This window comes from Pezoporus occidentalis, unplaced genomic scaffold (assembly GCF_034315485.1).
Source record: "Pezoporus occidentalis ecotype Australia unplaced genomic scaffold, CSIRO_AGI_Poc_V1 ctg120, whole genome shotgun sequence".
Taxonomy (NCBI): domain Eukaryota; kingdom Metazoa; phylum Chordata; class Aves; order Psittaciformes; family Psittacidae; genus Pezoporus; species Pezoporus occidentalis.
This window is the reverse complement of record NW_026912995.1, coordinates 1,360,183-1,382,213: the sequence shown is the minus strand read 5'-3', so window position 1 is coordinate 1,382,213 and position 22,031 is coordinate 1,360,183. Positions and strand designations below refer to the sequence as shown.

At 40.3% G+C, this 22,031-nt stretch overlaps 1 protein-coding gene across 7 annotated transcripts in view; it reads right to left on the bottom strand.

Annotated features, from left to right (window-relative positions):
* Positions 1-995: 995 nt before the first annotated feature.
* The window catches only part of UBE2E1 (ubiquitin conjugating enzyme E2 E1), a 46,034-nt gene continuing 24,998 nt past the window's right edge, over positions 996-22,031 (bottom strand). For all 7 annotated transcript variants that reach the window (XM_062607173.1, XM_062607174.1, XM_062607175.1 and 4 more), the window contains 3 exons: positions 8,582-8,714; positions 2,892-3,039; positions 996-1,918 (listed from right to left, as the gene is read on the bottom strand). In XM_062607173.1, the coding sequence (XP_062463157.1) occupies positions 1,821-1,918; positions 2,892-3,039; positions 8,582-8,714 (379 nt within the window). In that variant the 3' untranslated portion in view covers positions 996-1,820. The remainder of the gene's footprint in view (positions 1,919-2,891; positions 3,040-8,581; positions 8,715-22,031) is intronic.

Sequence of the window (22,031 nt, the reverse complement as noted above, 5' to 3'; positions counted from 1 at the left end):
GGTGTGATGTAATAATGTACCAATAATTTTGCTAGGCTGAGCCAAGCAGCTGAGGGATCTCATACACCAAAACACACCTTGTGTCAAAGGACCACAGTTGAACAGAGGTTTACATACTACTGCCCACAACCACCCAGCAAAGAAAGGGTATCACCTCTAATTAACAGATTACTTTGGACAGAGTTAGATTTGAATGTATATAGATAGGAAGGAAAATATATAAAATATATACAGAATTTACTGTAAAATACCAAAACAAATATGAAATTGCAGGTGACCACATAGCACTCAGAAGAACGTCACAATGTGAAGTACTAGCCATGTGAAAAGGCATCCGTACTTCCAGCCTTTACTTTAAATGACTGGTCAAAAATGCTATATCCAGAACTGCACTGTTGCTACACACCATAGCGTAAACACCATGTCTCCAGGCGATAATCTTTGTTAAGCAGTTAAAGGATCTACAGATTAAGTCTCCTTTACTCTCCTTTAAGGTGTCTTCTGCCAGCTTAAAATACGTGATTCCTTCTCTTCCAAGTGGGAACAGACCACTCCATCAGAAAAACACGGAATGGTTTGGGTTGGAAGGGACCTTAAAGATCATCTAGTTCCAACCTCTGTGCCACAGGCAGAGACACCTTCCACTAGGCTAGGTAAAAACATGAAGATATTCTCTTCTTCTGCACCCTAGCCCTAATCTGAACATCATCTTGGAATTGAGGGTGAGGTCCCCAGTACTTTGGAGTTGTAGTCTTTGTGGTTCTCTGAACCCTAAACCTAATCTGAATGGCATTTTGGCATGCCTAATCCTAATCTGAAGGTCATGGCAGCTCCAGGGACACTGGGGCTGCAAAAGGCATGCTGAGGGGAGCACAGCACTGCACCTGAATTGCTCCGTTAACACATTTAACAGGCTATAATTTCATATTGTAATCCTCAAGCATACCGGGAGATGCTGTTCTGGAAAAATGACAAAGCAAGGCACTAAGCAGAAATCTTGTCCTCTTCTTTTTTTTTAAACATCTTTTTATTAGCACAGTAACAAATGCAGACTTAAGTAGCCCACAACATACAACCAATCCACTGAGTGACTCCTATTCCACGCCTTACAATTAAACAGCTTAAGGTATTTCACTACAGGTTACCGTAAATCCTGATTAAGACCTTTATTCTTTTCACAAAGATAGATTGGCTTATAAAATAATACACTAACTACTTCTCATTTCATATATGAGGCCATACATCCACCTCTCCATAATCACAGATCATGAGATGACAGTCTTTAATAAGGATTGTTAAATACCAATGTGCCCTCCATAGGGGAAAACAATCCCAACATCTTTTTACAAAGAAAAAAAAGAAGGGAAAAAAAACCCAACCCCAACCCAGAACATAATAACCCCCCCAAACCTAAACAAAACAAAAGGCAAAAACAGTGTGTAGAGTCTTGAAAGAACTTTTACATAAATGTCAACATATGTACCTGTACAAAATTAAGCTGTTTTAATCTTTTACATATTGCAAGCAAACTGAAAACCAAAGAAGTCTAAGAAGTTTACATTCTCCTCGGTACTATATGTGAGCTAATATTGCTGAACTAATTACAGTCTTAAAATATGCTATTCCCAATCCTAGCTGTCTACTGTAGCAAGATACCTTAAGTTACAACAACAAAATCTTAGGAAATAAAAGACTGAATAAAATCTGTTATAGAAATACCCTACTCTTTACCAGCACCCTCCCTCCCCCCGCCCCTTCAAAATCATAAGCAGCTCTTTCCATCACAGACAAATAATGTAAGAGTTTCACAAAAATCTTATTTATGTAGCATATCTTTTGGTCCATTGCCTGGCCATTCTGTCATGCTCTGCTCTGTTAGTCATATACTGAGTGGCAATACTTCCAACCAGGGGGTCAGCTGAAAAAGAAAACAAACCACTTATTTCAGACAAGCTACCAAATAAAAACACGAAAATAAAGCTGAAACATGGATTTAATACAGGGGAATCACATAGATGCATTGCAGCACTTATATATACTTAATTGATGATCTGCATCTTCACTGGTTTCTGTGTATTTATGGTGATGTACTAATCTATTACTTAATAAAGAGCAAAATGCCAATTAAAGTTTCAATAACCATATTCTGCATTACTGAGGGCTTTCACTGATTCATGTGTTTCAGGTTTATTTTACCCCTTCTGAAAGTTCCTGGAACATACTCATTGGTGACCGTACTTGTATCAATATAAATCTGCCTTCTAGAAAAGATCAGATCTCAAGAAGAGGTTTTATTTTTCCTGCAAGTTTATTTTCATCATACACAATATAGTGTGAAATCTGGTGTTCCTCTCATCTTTAGAAGACACATATGATCATAGAATGGTTTGGGTTGGAAAGGACCTCAGGATCATCTAGTTCCAACCCCCCTGCCATAGGCAGGGACACCTCACACTAGAACATGTTGCCCAAGGCTCTGTTGACTTTGGAAACCAAGGCATGTTCCTCGTCACTGGTGTGGATAAGGGCTGGGTTAGAGAAGCAGCAAGGACTACCTGTGGCATAGTTGACCACTGGTTTTAAATGGATAATGGAAAATAAAAGACTAATCCCCTTGTTTTCAGAGCTGAGTTTGTAGCTCTTCTAGCTCCATCACTGAATTATTACAGTCCTGCAGACCAATGAAGAGTGCCCAACCCTCACCCAAAACCAGCAGGCACGTAGGGTGTATCACTTCCTCCACCTCCAGCCCTCTCTGGCTGCCCAGCAGAAGGAAAGGTGCTGCACTGGAGGCCAGATCCACAGGGTGAGATGAGTAAAGGCCATGTTATCCAGGGGCCTGGCAGGGTGCAAGGCATCAGGAGTCCTGCATGGCTGTGCAGGAGACTTACCTGGGTTGCAGTCTGTGAGGAGGGAGCAGATGGAGAGGAGGACTTTAGAAATGGTTAACGCTGGACTCCAGTTGTCTTTTAAAATGTCCAGGCAGATGACGCCTTGGCTGTTAATGTTACAGTGGTAGATTCTTGTCCGAAACGTTACCTGCGAGAAACAGGCATTAGATGGTGTGTCCGGTACCGCACAACGAGCTCAGCTGACAGGCTAACACCGAAGGGACGGAGGCCACGCGAGCTGCCGAGCTCTAGGGGCACTGACCGCGGCCAGGCTGCAGGACGGCACTGGGGCACGGCCGGACCGGGCCGCTGCCGCCATCTGGCGGCCGCTGGCGGGAGCACACCGCCCCCGCCGGGCCGGGACCGGGACCGGCCGAGCCGCCCCACTCCCTGATACCCCGGCCTCGGGCGACCGCAGCCGCGCTGCACTGGAAAGGCATTTCCCACCTGTTGCTTCAGCGTTAAACAGAACATACAGCCCGAGTACATCTTGGAAACCAGAGGCTAATCGCGAAGAGCCTGACTGCAGGCATTGGAACAGGCTACCCAGAGCAGTGTTGGAGTCACCATCCCTGGAGGTGTTGACAATCCATGGAGACGAAGCCCTTAGTGACATGGTTTAGTGGTGGACGTGGCAGTGCTGGGTTAAACGTTGGTCTTTTCCAACCTTGTTGATTTTATGCTTTAAAGTAAATAAACAACCACAAGTCACAGGAGCGCGTGGCTGGCAGCACTGCTCCAGCCCCTCCAGGTACACCTGAGCAGTGCTAGACACACTGGGACAGGTGATGGATGGCCCAGGTTTCTCATCTGAAGGAAGGGGAACCAAGATATAGATCATGGGCCCTGATGTGAATCACTGCAGCCTCAGCACAGGCTCACGACTGACAATGCATTCACCATCTTCCTGCTGAACCACCAACTTCCCAACTGTGGGTGCTTATGATCACTGTGAAACCCAGGTTGTGTGGGTTTTATTTATTTGGGGGTTTTACTATTATTTTAATCACCTTTTGTCTCTCTGCTCGCAGCAGCCAAGGGGCCTGGGGCTTTAACAGCAGCATTTTTCTCCCACTGGGCTCCCAAGGACACATACAGTCACCCAGACAGGCTGGGACACTTGGAATCACAGCTCCCATCTCTTCTAAGAGCTCAGCAATAGGGGGAGTTGCTTGGATGCTACTATTTTCAAATCTGGGAGATGTGAGTGAGCCAGGCAGCTTGCCACAGAACTTATCTGAATGGGAAACAAAAGCACCACGAGCTGCTTCTGGGAGAAAATGGGACCTGCAAGAAAGCCTTACCGACTCACTGGATGAATCTGGCGGAACTTGTATGGATTAGGATCATCTGTGTCAATAAAGGCTGGTGGGTTCATGCCCTAAATCCTCAGAATTTGTCAGCTACCCACACCCACAGGTTTTATCGTACGTTTATAGGCCAAAGGGGTATTTGTGAAACACACTGGTAAGAAAAGAACACACTAGCGCTCTCTCTCAAGAAGAGACCAGCCCCCACGTGAAACTTCCCGGCCAACCCTCGTTTTTAGCACCCTGATGCAAAAAGGTTGCCCGTGACCTTCTCTGCTCACAGGCACAGAGAGGTGGCACAGCTACAAAACACCAGTGCCCGGTGTGTCCCTGCCCCTGTGCACTGCATCCACGCCGTGTTTCCAAGAACACTCCCAATGCACAAAGCACACAGTCTATTTTCAGACTCGCAGAAGCTTGTCACACAGGAGACACCCACGCTGCACGCTTGTGGACACTTTCTGCTTTGTTCCTTGTAAAATGGTTGGATTTTAAGATTAAAACAGGGAGCAAATGAACAAAAATAAAACCAAATCCCTACAGTCCTGCACATTATGGGTGGGAATAGCAAAATGACTGCGAGAATGGAGATGTGTCCCCTTCCTTCTGCAACAAGCTGCAACTCTGAAACAACCCCTGATGCCTCCTACCTAGGGAAACTTGGTGGTAAAGCAGGCAAGAAGCCAAAGTGACCTTTGGTTCACAGATCATCTAACCCTCAGAGGAAAAGCAGCAATCACTCCTACAGTACGTGGAACTCCACATACATCAGACTGAGCGGAGGGCAGATCCAACCCTGCCGTACCTGTCCCAACCCAAACTGTTTAGGGCAAAACTGAAGTTAGTGGCATTAGCAATTGCTGGCAGTGTTTGTGTCCCAGGTGCTGAGCAGCCTTCAGCCCAGCCCCACTGCTTGCTCAGTATTTCTGTATTTGACCGGCAGCTTTGGTCTCTTTCCAAGAAGGCTTCTAAATGTAGGTGAGGTAGTGATTCTAACAGATTAAGCACTTCCAGAGGGGGAAGCATGGAGCATTTCCAATTTGATACAATAAGGACCAAATTAACAGAGAGGTCAAGAGTTCTAATTTGTGAAGATAGAAAGTTGTTAATCCTGATTCTGAGCACAAAAGCTAAATACTCTGTTGGCAGTCTCCCAGTCCAGTTGGCTAATAACTGATAACAAAGCATGAGTGCTGCTTTCCTTTAAGAATAAGGCTGGTTCCTTAATAAGCCTTAAGATATAAGGGTTATATCCACGGCACCAAAACCAGTTTTCTCCAGTTAGAGGAGCACTACCTAACCAAAGCACTGTCAGACAACATCTACATTTGTTTTCAGCAAGTCACAACTGGGATGGTGTTAGATGCATGTAGTCCAGCTGTTTGCCATTTACAGTTTTTGCTGATGGTACAAAAGCCAGGGGAAGTATCACATAAGCCTAGTAGATTCAGACCAAACCCAAGAGAAACTGAGCTCCTTAGAAAGCAGTACAATGTATTTGGGGTAAAGAGAACAGCAAGTGGAATAGCAGAAAAATAGACTATAACTGAACAGTCCTTTGGAAATGTCACACCTGAGCTTACATTTAATGCAGTAACTACATAGAGTTAAGCACAGCTTTTGAAAAGGCACAAAAGATTCTAATCTTAACATTACCCTGAAGTGATAGTAGAGGTTAATTTACACAAGCAGCAGAATGGGAGTGGGGGGAAAGAAGTGGTTAGAGGTTATTAATACAAATGATCAAAGCACACACCAGGTCAACAAAAGCTACTGTTCTCACCTCAATAAATGAAATCTAACCCAAGTATAATGTAACTCTTGGGAAAAGGTCCATTATAACAGTACAAAAGAATAGTAATCATCTTGAGGACTAACTCTGAAATTCCAATTATACTTGTTTATTGGATTCTCCTGAATCCATGCCCACCCAGCATGTGCCCGATTCAATTGCTATCTGAAACAAAGGCAAAACCAGAATACCACACAAAATGAGAAAACATAAAAGCAGAGAACAGAGAACACTAACATCTTCAAAGATGGATGGAAGGCTCAATAAATGCAAAATAACTCCATTATACACATTTAGGACAGGAGAGAGACTATCTGTCCTGTATCAGATTTCTCCCACTGAAGTTCTTGTACCATGCAGAGCATTTCCAAGTCTAATTTTAAGACCTTTAAATCCTCCAGCCTCAAGTACAGCAGTGCAGCTCCTCTTTATATCCTTCCAGGAATCTGTTAATATCACTTCTAGCACAATCCTCTGGCTCTCCTATGGCAACCAACTCCCCTCAAAAGTTTGCTCCAACATACTAAAATCAAACCTTCAGCTGAAGCTACACCCAGTCCTCAAAGGCCGCACCTGTATATCCTTCATCACACATCTCTAGGATCCTCATTGACCACATGGCACTTGTCCTAAGAATTACTGAGGACTCAAAGAGGCAGCACACGTTTTCTTCCACTGGTCTTGCAAGACTTTGCAAGGAAGATTGCTTAGGAAACTAGTCTCTAGAGAGCTTCATCTTTTCAGAGGTGAAGGCTTTTGAAATGAGCTTCAATGAGGTACCTGCTCTACCAGTGCTTATCACCAAAACAATACACTGGCTTTGTTTCAAGCAGCTATTTCTTTCCTTCTAGCCACAAAAGACAGCTCTAGGAAGGCTATGGTAATTACATTAGTCCTAGCACTTCCCACAAGCAATATTTATTGGTCACTGCAAGCAGTTGGTCAATGTGAAATCAACAAATTAGTGGCAATAAAGCAGAAGCAATATGATAATTATATTTTTCACATTATCATTGATTAACACTTGTGCAAGCATTAACACAGGTGCTGCTGTAAGAGTGTGAAAAATAAACAGGTTCTTCACTTAAACCTAAAGTGCCATTCTATTAGTGAACCTCCACTAAACTAGTCTTTTAAGGCCTCAATAAGTGATGACTGATTCTTTTTTAATCCCACCCTTTTTTCGTCTGGGTGAGGGCTTAGATTCAAAGATAAAGGCAAAGAGATTCTTGTCAGAAGTGCACAGCAGAAAGCAGGGCTGAGCTGCAACGACAAATCTGTATCTTTGGTTCTGCATCAGGGAACTTGGCATATAGGGCTGTCTCAAAACCAGTGGTAGTTATAACATGGTCTTGTAAGGCATCGGGCTGGATAAGGCCAAAACAATAAATACTTCTAACCTGTAGCATAGAAAGCAAAGCTGTAGCAAAGCACACATGGCAAGGTAAAAGCTCCCTCTTTAAATGCTTACTGGGCTCACGACATAAGTCATTGCATAGCATTGGTTGGACAATAAATTATCCATGCAAACTAATTCAAACAAAATAATGAAAAACTACTCTGAACTGAGTTAAACTCTTAACACAAGGCACAAGAGAACCATCTATGCTGCCAGAAAACTTTTGAAGAGGAATGGACAGGCATCAGCAGGAAATCACTAAAGACGTCCCAGGGTAGACCATGCTGCTTGGGAACTGGTGCCCCAGCTTAGGGATAGAATTTAAGGTCCTGTTGATACTACCAGAAACCCTGAAGTTATGCTAGCAAGAACAGTCAGTTTCCTTAATTTAGGAATTTAGCTTGTATTAATTTTTCTGGTATGATCAATTAGCACTGTCTGCTGAGATGGCCTCAACTATGGCAAGTCGTTCTACAGCAGACTAGACCAGTCCGAAGAAGGGGTGGTCACTGGTGTTTAGCTCGTCAATGCAACAACTTTTAAGTAGAAAGTTAAACATACACATAAATGCTTTCAATACAAGGCAAACATGAAATGTATACACAACCATCTCTTCTTGTAACCCAACACTCTTCCTCTGGCAAAGAACGTGAACCACAGGATAACATTCACTTGCACTGGTATTTGCCTTGCAGCACTGGAATATAACACTGGAATGTAAGAGCTTCACAAATACAACACACCTACAGAAAAAGTCGGTACTGTACAAGTAGGTGAACAGCACAAGTACCCAACAAAACTGAAAAATTAAATACTACTTCAGTGGCCAAAACATATATAACGGTTATGCTTATGGTAACTGAGTGGTTTGAGAAACAAGTATTGATATCCTTTCTCCTCTCCCCAAGTTTATTTGCTTTTCAGTTTCTCAGTCCTGTATCGATGCTTGCACTAATTGTGTAGGGGGCTTATAAACAGAAGCAGGGAAAAAGAAAGCAAGCTCTAAAACAGTGATCAAGAGGATGTAAAAGTAGTTAACATTAGCTAACAGAAAACAATGTACATCTGAAGTAAGCTTAAGCTTATTCTTAGAGTGGCTTTCAAATGGGCTGCATTCCATTAACACCATTTGCTAGTCAGTGGTCTGTTGAATGTTCATGGCTTATAAAGTCAGCTATAGGTCTCTTACCTTTGGAGGCTTGAACGGATATTCTGGTGTAAATGTGATGTCAAGGAAGAAAACACCTCCCTCATAGACTGAACCTGGAGGTCCTAGAATGGTTGATCTCCATTCGTAGATGTTATCACCTTTGGGGCCAGCACTAAGAGGAAAAAAACCAAACAGTTTAGGGATAGTACCACAGTTCAAATACATGCAACCTCTTACATTCTTCAAATATGATATGGAAGAAAGTTTCTGATGTTTAATTTCATACAGCACCTGAAGTAAAGACAGGGATTAGAAGTAGATTAAATGCTTCCAAAAATCTCAGAAATCTTACCTAGGCTTATTAGTGCTCCAGACTGCTTAGCAAAGCTGAGAAACTAGAGGTGGGGTATGGTTTGCAGCCTCTCTCTCCTGACATTCATAAGAGCAGCCTTGCCCAGAAGTACTCTTAAACATGCTACACAATCTCAACAGGAAAGTTTTAAAGAACTATTTCCTACTGTATTTCAGAAATTACTTTTCCAGCTCAGCTTTTATAAAACTGTACCCCAGAGACCATACTAAATAAATTAAGGACTTATGTTGATTTTTTTTAATATTGTGTGTTCTTTAAAATGGCTAAACCAAGACTCATGGTATAATTGAAGGAAGACAAATACAGGATGATACTCTTAGATGTCAAAATTCTCTACACTTTCATCATTTTGCTACACTGATTTCTAAAATGAGGTCACATGAACTCATCCCACTGATACTGTTTGCATTGTGGAACTGTTTTTGTAAGGGGAATTAAGATCACAATGTCGAATTAAAACAGTGCTTTCTCAAATCAGCTTTGTGTAACTCCAGCTTCTCCCTAACCTGCCAGCAGCTCACCAAAAGCAGTACAAATTAAAGGTGTTGCAGAAAAAAAAATGCCTGCTTGTTGGAAATTAGTTTTACTGAGATCCTCAGACAGTTACATTCTGTAGTGCACCATATGTCACAGAGCATTTCTAAGTACAGCTCAACCTACAAAGCCATTAATGGTTTAGGACTCCATTGCTACCTCTTCCTTTCTCTGCTGCTATGGTAGTATTTTATCTCTAAGATGCCAGAGCTGAAAAAAAACTCCCTTTGCACAGAGGGAGGTGCTGACACAGCTTTTTCCATCATGGATGTGCTATGACTTCAGAAATCTCTCCTTGCTCTGTAAGGGGCTGGATTTTAACATCCCTAATACAATGAAAACCAGCCTTGCTCTTCTTTCTCTATTCTTCTAACAAGGTTAACGTAAGACAGAAGGATTAAAAAGAAAAGGCTCTTTTCATATTACAACAATCATGGAGCAGTATTACTTGAGAAGGAAGACAATCCAATATATTCAATATATGCAACAACAATATGCATTTGATTACTGTAAAGGGAACCAGAGTAATAGCTAGGTGTTAGTAACAGTGTTACAAATAGAAATACAATTAAAGAACCATAAATTCACAATGTAGCAACAGTGATCAGAGTAATGCTCCCCCCTCCTGCTCTTTGCAGTGCTGGAAAGCATGTTCTCGGAGCAGGGGAAAATCGGGGGAGAAAGGGAGCTAATTCTGTTATCAAACTTAAGAATTTATTTTCAGATTAAACTAAAAATAGAAGTTCTCAATATGTTGGTGCTAAATAGTTCAACACAACAGTGAGACTATGACTAAAAGCATCCTTCCAGGCAAGGAAAGCATGTAAGAAAGCAATAAGAGGAGACAGGTTCTCTGCAAAGTGACACACTAGCCACCAGGGAGAGATTTCTCTCCTCAGAACACAAAACCCCACACAGTGGTACTAAATTAAAGTAAAAGCCAGTCCCCCTGAACACTCCCGGCATCCCACTCCACCTTAATGACTTGTCCGTGTCCTATGCAGGTCTATATATTTGGGCACTCAGTACTCTCCAGCTACCACTTGTGCATTAGACTGGAAGGGAGCTGTAATTTGACAGGAAGCTCTACCTCTTCAAAGACATCAGCTTAACTATGTAACTTACTGAAAAGGACTCTCTGGGGCACCCTTAGCTACCACTCCAAGGAATTACCTCTTTATGTACGCATCAGCAACCTACTGACACAGTGCCATTACTGCAAGTTCCACCATGATCATCCTCCCCTCCCTCCCCTAAAGGTGGAGCTACTGAATAGAACAGGTACTTGAGCTTTGTTAGCATCATTTACTGTTGGAATTTATATCATGAGAACTGCCAACCGGGAGCACTTCAGCACTCAAGACATGTGATGCGCTATTAGCATTGAGTACAGCCCCCTGAACCAATGAGAGATATTGCAACATTTTGCATTTTATTTCCAGCTTCAACCCAAAGGACTGACAATAAAAATATCTCACAGTTAAAAAATAATCTATTATTATTTGTGATAGTCTTTGAAATCTCTTGTATCCTATTAGGTTTCCAATTAGAGCTATCACTGCATGAAAGTAATATACTGCTAGACCTCCGTATAAAGAGAGTGCAACATCTTTGTAAGACATCAGTAGGCTTTAACAGTGATGTACTAAGCTTACCTTTTAAGCTTTACATACTTGAATTAACAGGGTGAAACAGCTATAGATGTTCAATTTTTATAAGAAATCAATGTTAATATGTAAAGGGAAGGCAAAGAGGAAGATGCAAGTCAGCTTCGGAGTGCAATATTGCTTGGATTTAGTTTAGGATTAGGTAATATCAAGCAGCTCAAGAAGACCTAGTGCTTAATAGAAAAGTGACAATTCTGGACCACAGCAGCATTAACTTTTCGTGGAAATACAAAAACTGTCAAAGGTTAAAGATTAAATTCTTTGTTTAAAAATCCCTGCAATTTCTGCTTCAAAAAGAAATTCACTGATGCGTAGATACAGGGTTCACAGGCACAGCTGCTGTTTTGCTTGTGTGTCACCACTGCTCAAATTAAGTGTCTAGATCTAATGCAGCATTTTGAACCTGTCCAATATATGACCACTGGGAAGACAATTTCAACCAACTAAATAGAAATTGTTTCCACTGCAAGACAAGAGTACAAGAACAGCAGCTTTCTGTACCGAGCTCAACAGCCAACAACTTCTTCACTTCCACAGAAAGTAATGAGACAAAAACCAGTAATGCAGAGCAAAAGATGACATTGAAAAACCTGGAAAAATCCCAACCCATCATTATCATACTGGGCAGCATGTGTTACACAACAGTGCAACTGAGAACTCTCTTCCCTTGAAAAACAGTGATATGCTTAGTGAAGATGTGCTGTACCCCCTGTAGCAACTATTCCTGATCATTCCCAAGTTGCTGATGGGCTTCTCTGGACAGATGTTATGAGGATAACGCCCTTAGGAAACTACCCAGTGCGCACGTAGTTTTTGTTCAAGGACTATTTAACTTCCCAAGTCTACAAGCAGCAGTCTGAATCCTCCTGGTAAATGCAAGATTGAGAGAAAGCCTTGGCACAGGTCAGATGAAGCTCAAAGTTCTTCCTGGGCCAAGTCCTAACCAGCCTTTTGTCACTTTGGAAAACCCTTATCTTCCTCTGCCTCCCTTTGCTGACAGGCAGTATGTTCTTTTAAACTTAAAAACCAAACAGGTAAGTTAGGAATGCCTGCAGCAAAGGCTGGGGAGCAGAATGATGCCCATGTAAATCTGCTGCATGCTCAGATGCCATGCAGTACTGAGCAACTGTAAACATAGAACTCTGTCTCAGAGATTAAGTGTTCAGGAAAAGACACACAGAGACACACTTTTTCATGTATTGAAAAGGCCAAATGACAGACAGTCTGCAAGAACAGCCAGCCTGTAGTTTTCCTGTATTAAGCCAGGGAGAAACAACCTACACCACAGGCCTGAATTACATGATACCACCCCGATACTTTGCACACGCAAACTCAGCTCCCTCCCTCTGCCCAGGCATCCCTGGGCAAATCACTCAAATTATGCATATGCCACAGAGGGAAGGCAGGACTTTTGGTATTCACCACATATATTTAATGTACAAAAATCCCTTGGAACACACTGCTGGTACTTTTCAGGAGAATGACTCAGAAAGAGTCCACTGTCTGTCAACTTGCTAGTACGTTTGGAAACTACCTAGTACTTTCTAGGAGTTGACCAAATGATAATATAACATAAGCTTTTCCTCTAGTGATGATACAGCCTGGTGAATACTTTAGTTCCTCTTCTCTGAGATACAGAAAACACACAACAGCAGATCACTGTAGTGATATATGAATCAGAATCAGTTGATGCTACAGGTTAATATTGTGACATACCCACAGCAGCACATATTCCTTTTAACAGCTAATTTTGCAGAGTAGTTTAAAAATGCCAGAGATGTCTATCCGTCAGGGTGATGGGAAGAAGGGCAATTGCATGGTATGCTGAAGTAAATAACAGTTAATGAAAAACTAAAATATGTTTCAGTTCAAACTGCAAGTAACGAAACCACAAACTCACACTCCAACTACTCCATATCCCCTAGAAGCTATTTTTGAGGCTATTTTGCCCTGAACAGGAAAAGTCTGATGCAAGTAGCTAAGCTATTTTGAAGTTGCACACTTGTGGAAAATAAATACAATTTCCAAAAACACTGCAGACATGACCTTTTCCAAGGGACACAGCTCAAACCAGAAAGCAAACAACATACTAACAGCACATGGGAATTCCAAGGTGGCAGAGAATCTAATGATCTCCAGTGTAAAGCTGTGCCATTAAAAGCTGACAGCAACACCAAATTTTTGTTGTTTTATTTTGTAGCAAAGAACAGTGAAAGACCAAACACGGAATAGCACCTTGGTGATGTACACATCGCCCGACTAGGCAGCTTTAGAAAATACTGAGTTGAATGTTAGAAGGTCTCTTTTTTCCTTCTTTTATTTTTAACCATGCAAGCCCAAAATGCTTTAGAATTTTTGACTGGCAGGAAGGCAGCATATTGTTCTGGTGCACACCAATTTTCCCTCCTAATCCACCCCACTCCTGACCTCAGGGTAAATATGCTTTCTTTTCCGGTAGTCCATAAGTGGGTCCACGCTGAGTTTGCTTACCTGCATTTTTAGGCTGAATCTGGCACAGAGATTGCAAAGCAAACCCAGAAATCCTGGCTCACTGGGGGAGGCAGGTGTAGGGTCAGAACAGCTCATCTAGCTTAGCCACTGAAAAACCACATACTTACAAAATCCCTTTGTCAAGGAAATTTTGCTCTCCAGATCTTTAAGCAAACAGTGTTAAAAATGAGAATGTCAAAGAACAGAGTTAAAAACAACCAACCAAACAAGCAGCTAATCCTTTGACTGCAATGTCACTTCAAAACCTTCATATTAATGCATAGCTCTAATTTTAGAAGCAAACTGTCACCTTCCACATATGCTTTAGCTACCAAAATATGTTATTATTGTTATTACTATAGCACTGAGACACTCCATTCAGACAGGACCTCACTATGCTTAGCATGCTACAATGCAATCCAAAGACTTGTGTACAGAACTTACACAGGTTTTTCAATTATAAAATAAGCATTAAAATGTTACACAGTTGTTAGGAAGAAATTCAACCAGACAAGACAGAAGTAGTTAAAAGGATATCCTGGGTGATCCATTTAATTGCCATTTTTCAGACAAATAATTTAAAAGTGGGATATCATTCTTTTGCCTCCCTGTTTTAGTCAAAGCTTGGAAATGAAAGTAAAAGAAAGAAAAAAATCACAACACAACAGAACTCCTCCTGGGCAACCATGCAAAGTTAAAGGTAATACACTGAATTACCACATGACTATGTGAATTGGAATGATATTTTTTACCCTGTGTCATTATGCACAACCAAGCTGCTCCTCTGTGTTAACATTAGCTAAAACTGATAGATTGACCATAAGTGAAATGCCTATGATTTCAATCATATACACATGGAAAAGACAGCAAGAGAAAAAGCTGCAGCTGGCTTTAATCAAAACATAAGAAGGATCAAATGAGAGAGAGGAGATGTAAGTGAGCAAAGACGGAACATTCTATTGCTAGAGAAATCCAAACTATAAAGTTGAGAAAACAGAACTTAATTCTCCTTCTAATGCATGTTCATGGGCAAGGTTTTCAGGTACAAAGCAATAAATATTACCATTTTTCTTGTAACTCATTGAAGGCTCTATATTTTCTGCCTTAAATAACAGCAGTCACAATATTATTGCACAAGGGGAAGTACCTTACAAATCCCACCATATTTCTAACAGAGAAGAGCACGCACAAAATTTCTGTTCTAGCATCTGGGAAAGTTTTTCCCCTAAGTATCAGACTAATGTAAAATTGGGGAGGGGAGGTTTGAAAAATTGCACATATATTGCACAAAGCTTAAACTGGTGGATAAATGGTGCAGCAAATTACATGCTTACAAGGAACTAAATCACTAAATAACTCTGATAATGGAGCTGATAAGGTGTTATGCAGGGATTTATGAGACTTCAAGGAAATCTGTTTCAGGGGGATTTCTTTATGGAAAATAAAAAACAACCCAACTCACTAGGTTTTCCAGTTCACATAAAAAATACTTGGCAATAACATCACAACTACCAAGAGCCTTATCATTGCCAAGATCTCACTCTTTACAATTACAATGGGAAGAGAAATGCCCAGGAGTACTTGCAAATTCAGGACCACCACCTGAAATATTTCAGTCTCTGCAAAATATTACTGTGAAGTTACTCCTAAAGCACTTGGTGAAAAGGCCAACCCTCTTGAATAACTTCTCTGTAGAGTTTGATTTTTAAACCAGGCTTCAAAGATTTAAAATGAAATCTCAGTTAACAGGGAGGTCAGAAGGAGACTTATGATATTCTCAAGAGTGTGCTGCAATTCTATTTAGTTTAAAACAATAATCACTTCAATTTAGGAGCAAGTCCTCAAAAAAAATTCAAGAGAAATTAATCCATTTAGAATTGGTTCCAAAACTGAAAAGAAATACAGCCTGCTCAGCTTTCAAAGGCTTCTGTTTTCCTTTGCAGAGGCTTCTTCCTAGCCTTCTCCACCCCAAAGCACTGGAAGTTTGTCCCACTATGTGTAGGAACATTTTCAGTCTTTAACATGACTGCAGAGAGACTGTTTCTGCAAGTCTATCACTTCAGTATGTACAGTATGCAAATACAGAAAATGCCAAACTAAGTAGTCAATTAAATGATTTGCATTGTGTGCAAATCCATTTTCCTTTCCTCCTCATAGTTACAGCTTGACACCATGACCAAAAATTAAATAAATTAAAATGCACTGGCTTATATTTGACCTTGCATCTCCCATTAAGCAATACCCTGCATAAGAAAGAATAAAACAAATTAGGAAAGAGTAGAAGAGAATCTGACTTGCCTAACAATTAGCAACGACTTACTTAAAATGACAAGATGATGTGATGGTAGAAACTGTGCTCTGCCAACTTAACCTTGTGTTATTTTTACATGCTTCCTTCCTGCCATTTGTCAACTAGACTATTAGCTGCCAACATGAGGACAGAAATTCCTTCATATCATCAGACCTCATTTTCAAGTTTAGTATTTATGGCACAGATGTGTAATTTACAATCGGTAAACAAAACCAGGCAATTTCACAAATGCACTGTTTTTGCAACTACACCTTTTGCTTAGGGCCTCTTCACATTCTAGGTTTTTGGAAGTTGGTATAGAACTAGAACTAGTAAACCTATTCCTTTCTGTAACTAATGCTTTCATAAAGCAAACATACTCTTCAAGTGGTTGCCCACCATCACATTGAGTCTTTTACTTAAAGACAATAAAAGAAAATCAATACTATTAACGAACATGGAAGCTCATTACCTCAGACCTGGCATACCCTTCAAAAGAAAACAAAAGCTCTGCTTCCTCCTGGCAGTTATTGGAACACAGTAGGTTCTTCAGGTGCAGAAAAGAAACTGCCCTCTCTGACAACAAAACAGTTCAATGAAACCCACTCCTCCCAGAAGCAGCCCTAACTATGCTATATTAAGTGATATGGGGCTCTCCCCTAAATACCATGCTTTATCCACTAAGGATTACAGAAAGCCAACCCAATTAACCTGCCATTCCAGAATCAAGCTGGGAGCTATATCTGTGTTTGTCCTCCATGCCCATCTCCTATTCTGTCCCTGTTGGTGTACGAATATGAAAGCTGGTCTCAATAAATGGGTAAAAACAAGCCCAGCACATCATAAATATTTAGGCACCCTGTAGTACATCAATTGTAAAACTGCTAAGTTTGGAACTACATAATCTGGACGCTTCCATCTCTTCAAAAGTCACTTGCCCTGTTTGGGGGAGGTGGGAAAAGATCCCACTGATTTGCTAAGCCTACCTATCCAGCACTGAGGTAACAGAAGGGACTGGTTATCTTGGACTCTATCATCAGTTTGCCCTATTGATTTAATTATGTAACTCGCAATTCTGTAGATCAAGAACTGCATATGCTGAATAACGTACATCAAAAGGGCAACAGCAACTACAAACCACTTTGGAAAAACTGGCCCCAGAATGTTAAAGATTATGTGCAACATTTGGCAAGACACCCCTGCTATGCAGAAAATTGAAAGCATACAAGACTCAAACTCCTCAAACTAATAAGGACGTGGTTCTTGTGGCTTCACCCAGCTGTGTCTTTGAGCTAGCTTTCTTGCTTCCATGGGGAAGAAAAGGGCTATTTTAAAGTCAGCAGGCAATGCATTCCCAGACTAGAGACACGCTACCATTTCTCTTGTACTGAATTACAGGAATTCTGTTTAAAGTCTAATCAGAACAGATGATGCAGTGTTTTAAGACTGCTGGTTTATACGCAACTTCAAGCTTTCAAGAGAACATAACCTAAGGAAAAAAACCCTGCTCATATATCACATATTCCAAAACTGATCCACCTGTCCCACCACCTACCTACTACCAACTTCCCCTAAACACATGCTACAAATTAAAACAAATCCATCAGCCAATCAACCAGTAGAGTCTTAGAGTCTCTTTCCCATTGGAGTCAACATCACTTAACTAGAGAACCAGGTCACCCCTTTATCTTGGCTTCACATCATTATATTGTTTCCCATCATTATATTGCAGCATACCAAGGCCGATACCAGTAATATGTTGCAAATCAAAACATACTATGTTTTGAAGGATGTATCTTAACAAGGCATGAAACCTAGAGAGAAAAAAACCCTGATCTGGATCTTTCCTTTCTTCTTTGACTACATGAAACTCTTTACGTTAATTTCCTTTCTTTACCATTCAGTAAATAAATCAAGATCACTGCATTTGGAATCACCTACCTCACTGTAGGAGGTAACAGCAAAGTTACACAAAGCACCCAATACCAAACCAGAATGTGGATACTCATCTCAAAATATAAATAAATTATTCTCAGTTATGCTGCACTATCCAGAGCATCTCCTTCCCCGTTTTCAGAGTTCTGAACTACTATCAAGCTGCCTAGCAGGAAAGGAATTTGAAAACCCCACCTTTGAGTTTTGAAACTGACATTCACAGACTAGAAATTTTATCTGAGATCCGAGGTAAGAGCTTACTATTTTTTAAGTAAAACAAGATTATCTACACTCTAATACAGCACAGCTGCCAGCCAGCTACACAGCACTCACTAAAAACTGTTTATATACCACAGCAAGTTGTTCTCATTAATAACAGTTGCAAACACAAGCCAGTCACAATAACTAATCAGCATTTCCTGTAGCAGATACATATGTAAATATTATTCTGAAGTTGACATGAGGGCAAAAGCTTGAAAAACAAAACAAATCTTTCAAGGGATTTAAACTCCAAAATAAGCTTTGGATTCTTTGATAGTGTATTCACACATGTAAAGACAGCCTGAACATGCATTTGTGGTAGCTTCCTGCAGTTTTGTTGTCCTTCACAGATTGTCTTTTTTCCTCCAGAACCCTATTTGGCAATTGACATTGAGTAACTTCCTCCCAAAGCAAAAAAAAACCACATCACTGACTTTCAAACTTCCTTCACTTCATCACATTTCTGTCTGGAATTATCTCTTGAACATAAGGAAACATTAAAGGCAATGAAGTGCCAGGCAGTAAGAGTTTCAGCATAGGGCATTACATCACTTACACGTGTTATAAGAAGCACACCACATTCACACACATAATAGCGGTACCTGCTCCTCCCTCATGTCTACCAAAGAGAGGGGTCTTAGCAATGTAGTAACTGGAAAGACACCACCACTAGTGGCAGTTAAGTGTGCTGACAGAGGCCCACAGCATGGATGTAAAAGGGAACTGCCAGGGAGCATGGTGAGTCCAGGCATCCTCAACATCACCCTTGGTTCCACACAGTTTGGGAACTTTGCTCCTTCGGCTGATCATGTTCAAACTAAGATTCAACCTTTCACTGTCATGAAAAGAAAAATAAGCATGCTAAGTTTACACTGAAATCAGCTGACAACACTGATGTTAAATAATACTTCAGGAATGTTCCCATGGTCTGGAGGCTTTTCTAGCCATCAAAGAACATATTTTCTTCATAAACCCATTGTGCAACTCATGAAGTTCAGAGAATTTTTTTTAGTGACATTTAGTAGATCGCATTTCTTTATTGGATGGTGTTAATATTTTAATTGGTAGCAGTGCTAGCATGAGATCATCTGTTACATTTCCCAGAGGCATGAAGCACACCTCACAGACCCATGCAAGTGTTTTAAAGACAGCTGTTTACACTGTCTAACCTTTTAACCTGAGCATTGTTACAAGTAACACCTTAAGGAAAAAGTGACAAGATCAGGAGGGAGTTCCTGGGTATGTTTTGAGAGCTGTCATCACTTCTGTTATGCTGTAACCATTTCCATGCAGGTGGCAACAGAAATAAAGAAGCATGCCTACGGAACTGTAACACTGACACAGAGATAGATGTACAGCTTGCACCTCGTTTTACAGCATTATCTTTTTGAAGAAAAACTAAACATGTTACTTCTAATTAGGCAGAAATAGGAAACCGGCATAATAGCATACAGTAGCATGACAAACCACCTGGAAGAACTGACAGCCTTAATACCCATGCTTGATGTAATTTTACATACATAACAACGTAAGAAGAGGAATAAATCTATCATTAGCTATAAATCATGGAATTTGGGTATGAAGGTAGGGAAAAGCACTGTAAGAACAAAGAAAAATGATTTGCTTTCAGTCACTACAGCTTCATTCACTTTGATTTTCTCACTAAAAGGCATTTCAAATATTCCTTTTCGTGAAATAAAGATGTTCAAAATATTTATACTATTTACACTATGCTGGAAAATCCCTCAGGCAGCCTAGGCAATCCCACCGGAACTGTTAAGGTAAAATAAAATACATAAATATCTCTATGCAAGTTTGTATGTCCAGATCTCAACTCAGAAAGGCCAGTAAATAAAGCCCTTAGAATACACACAAAATAGCCTTCTTAATAAATCTGTAAGAATGGGCAAATTCCAAAGGCAGCTGGCACTCCCATCATTTACACAGACTCCTAATAATTTTTTTGCCTTATACCCGGGTTTTAATACAACGCAATTAAAAGTTATGAGAAGACAACCAACAACTCTTGGTTTTCCCAGTTAAGGCAAACTAACTGAAAATAGCTCTTTTCTGCTGAGCATATGCCTGTCATAGCAGAGTAAAACAGATCATACACAAAAAAATCATCCCAATGGTAGGATGATAACAGAGTAGCAAACTATCCAATACTGAAATGACTTCTTAATTCACTCTGTATAAAAGTATGTAAACCCACATGTCACACACATAACTTAAAAGCCATGAGTTAATATTACTACAAACTTGAAATTTGATCAGGCAACGTCAAAATTAAACACTACAGTAAGACACCAAAGTATGTGCACACTCATTTTCAGCTTTAAAACAATTCTTTGGGATACTAATTGGACAAAACCATTACAGGAAATGCTTTTGTAAATTACTCTAAAAGCTGCTTTTGTCACACATTTATACATATACACGTGTGCTTCATAATGCACAAACCTTTCTATAACATAACTCACAAGGACTTTTTTCTACAGATTTTTCTCCTATAAAACAATGTTAAAATAAAGCTCAGCCCACCCATTAGTATAATAGAAGTAGTATTACAACAGAGACTTTGATCAGAGGTCAAATCCAAACTTTGTCACAGAACTTTGTTCTAATACTCTAGTAGAGTTGTAGTAGAGTTCTTTGTCACAGAATTCTACCAGCTTATCAAAAGAAATACAGAAAATTACCATGCTGGATCCGATTCAAAGCCCACATATTCCAACACCTTGTGTCTCACTGGTTTCCAGTGTCAAATGGGGCAGAGATATGCATTAGAAGACTCGTGCCAGGTCTTCTGCTTTCCCCTACCGTAGGAACATCCTCAGAGGTAACTGACTGAGCCTGCAAAACAGGCAAATATGTTTCCCTTCTGAAATAAGGGAAGTAAGATGCAGTAATTCTGTTTGGTTTTGCCCTCCACAGAAATTTGAGTCTTTTAGAAGCTTGCTGAATTCCTGGCTTCAGCAATGTAATAGAGCATGGAATCCCCGTGTCTAATTTCATTCTGTAAAAAATGAAATAAATTCAATTTCTCTATCTTTTAATCTCATTCCATTTGCCTTTGTTCTTGTATTAGAGAACAGAGGAAGATAAGCTTCCCACCTATTTTCTCTAGAGAATAAAAATAAGGAAAATAAATATTCAGTCTATTTTCTGAAGGAAACAATTCCTGTCTTCACATAAGAATTCCAGTTGCTTTTTTAATAATTTTGATTTCTCCAAACTTCACATACTTCTCCAATATTCTTTTTGAGACAGTGGACACCATTACACAAAAGTTGATGGAAAAGACAGTATTTTATATGCATTCATATTAAGCCTTTTTCTCATTCAAATGCCAGAAAAACATACTGCCCTTCCTTTTTCACAATGGGAAGACTTACCACCACAAGTATGCCCATAATGAGCACTAAGCCAGTAAAGAGCAAGTTTCTTCCCTACTGTCAAAGTAAGAAGTTTGCAGCAGACCATGCAGTGCTAAAGATCTGCCCTGTAAGCAAATACATTTGTCAAGTTATCTGTCTAGAAGCCAATTCTTCTACATCAGTCTGGACGAGCTGAAGACAATGACAAAATGTCCATCAAATTTAGCAGAACAAATTCATATGCAAGGCAGGAGAGAAATCTCTTCTGGGAACCTGAAAAAAAAAACCAGCAGTGACTGCAAAAGCCAGATCGCTGCAAAACACTTTGACTGCGGGTTTGCTTCATTACACTTAGCCCAGTCAGTAATTATGGCATTCCCCATTTGCACACTTACTGTCAGCAAAGACACTTCTGAAAGCATCCTTGTTGCTTGTGCATCCTATGAAAAAGCCGGAACATTGTATTCTTTTTGGAAGAATAAACTCCCAGAGTCTGTAATCAATCAGTACTGCTGCTGAGCATCTTAGAAACAAGCAATAAGCTTTGCTATTGTCATTA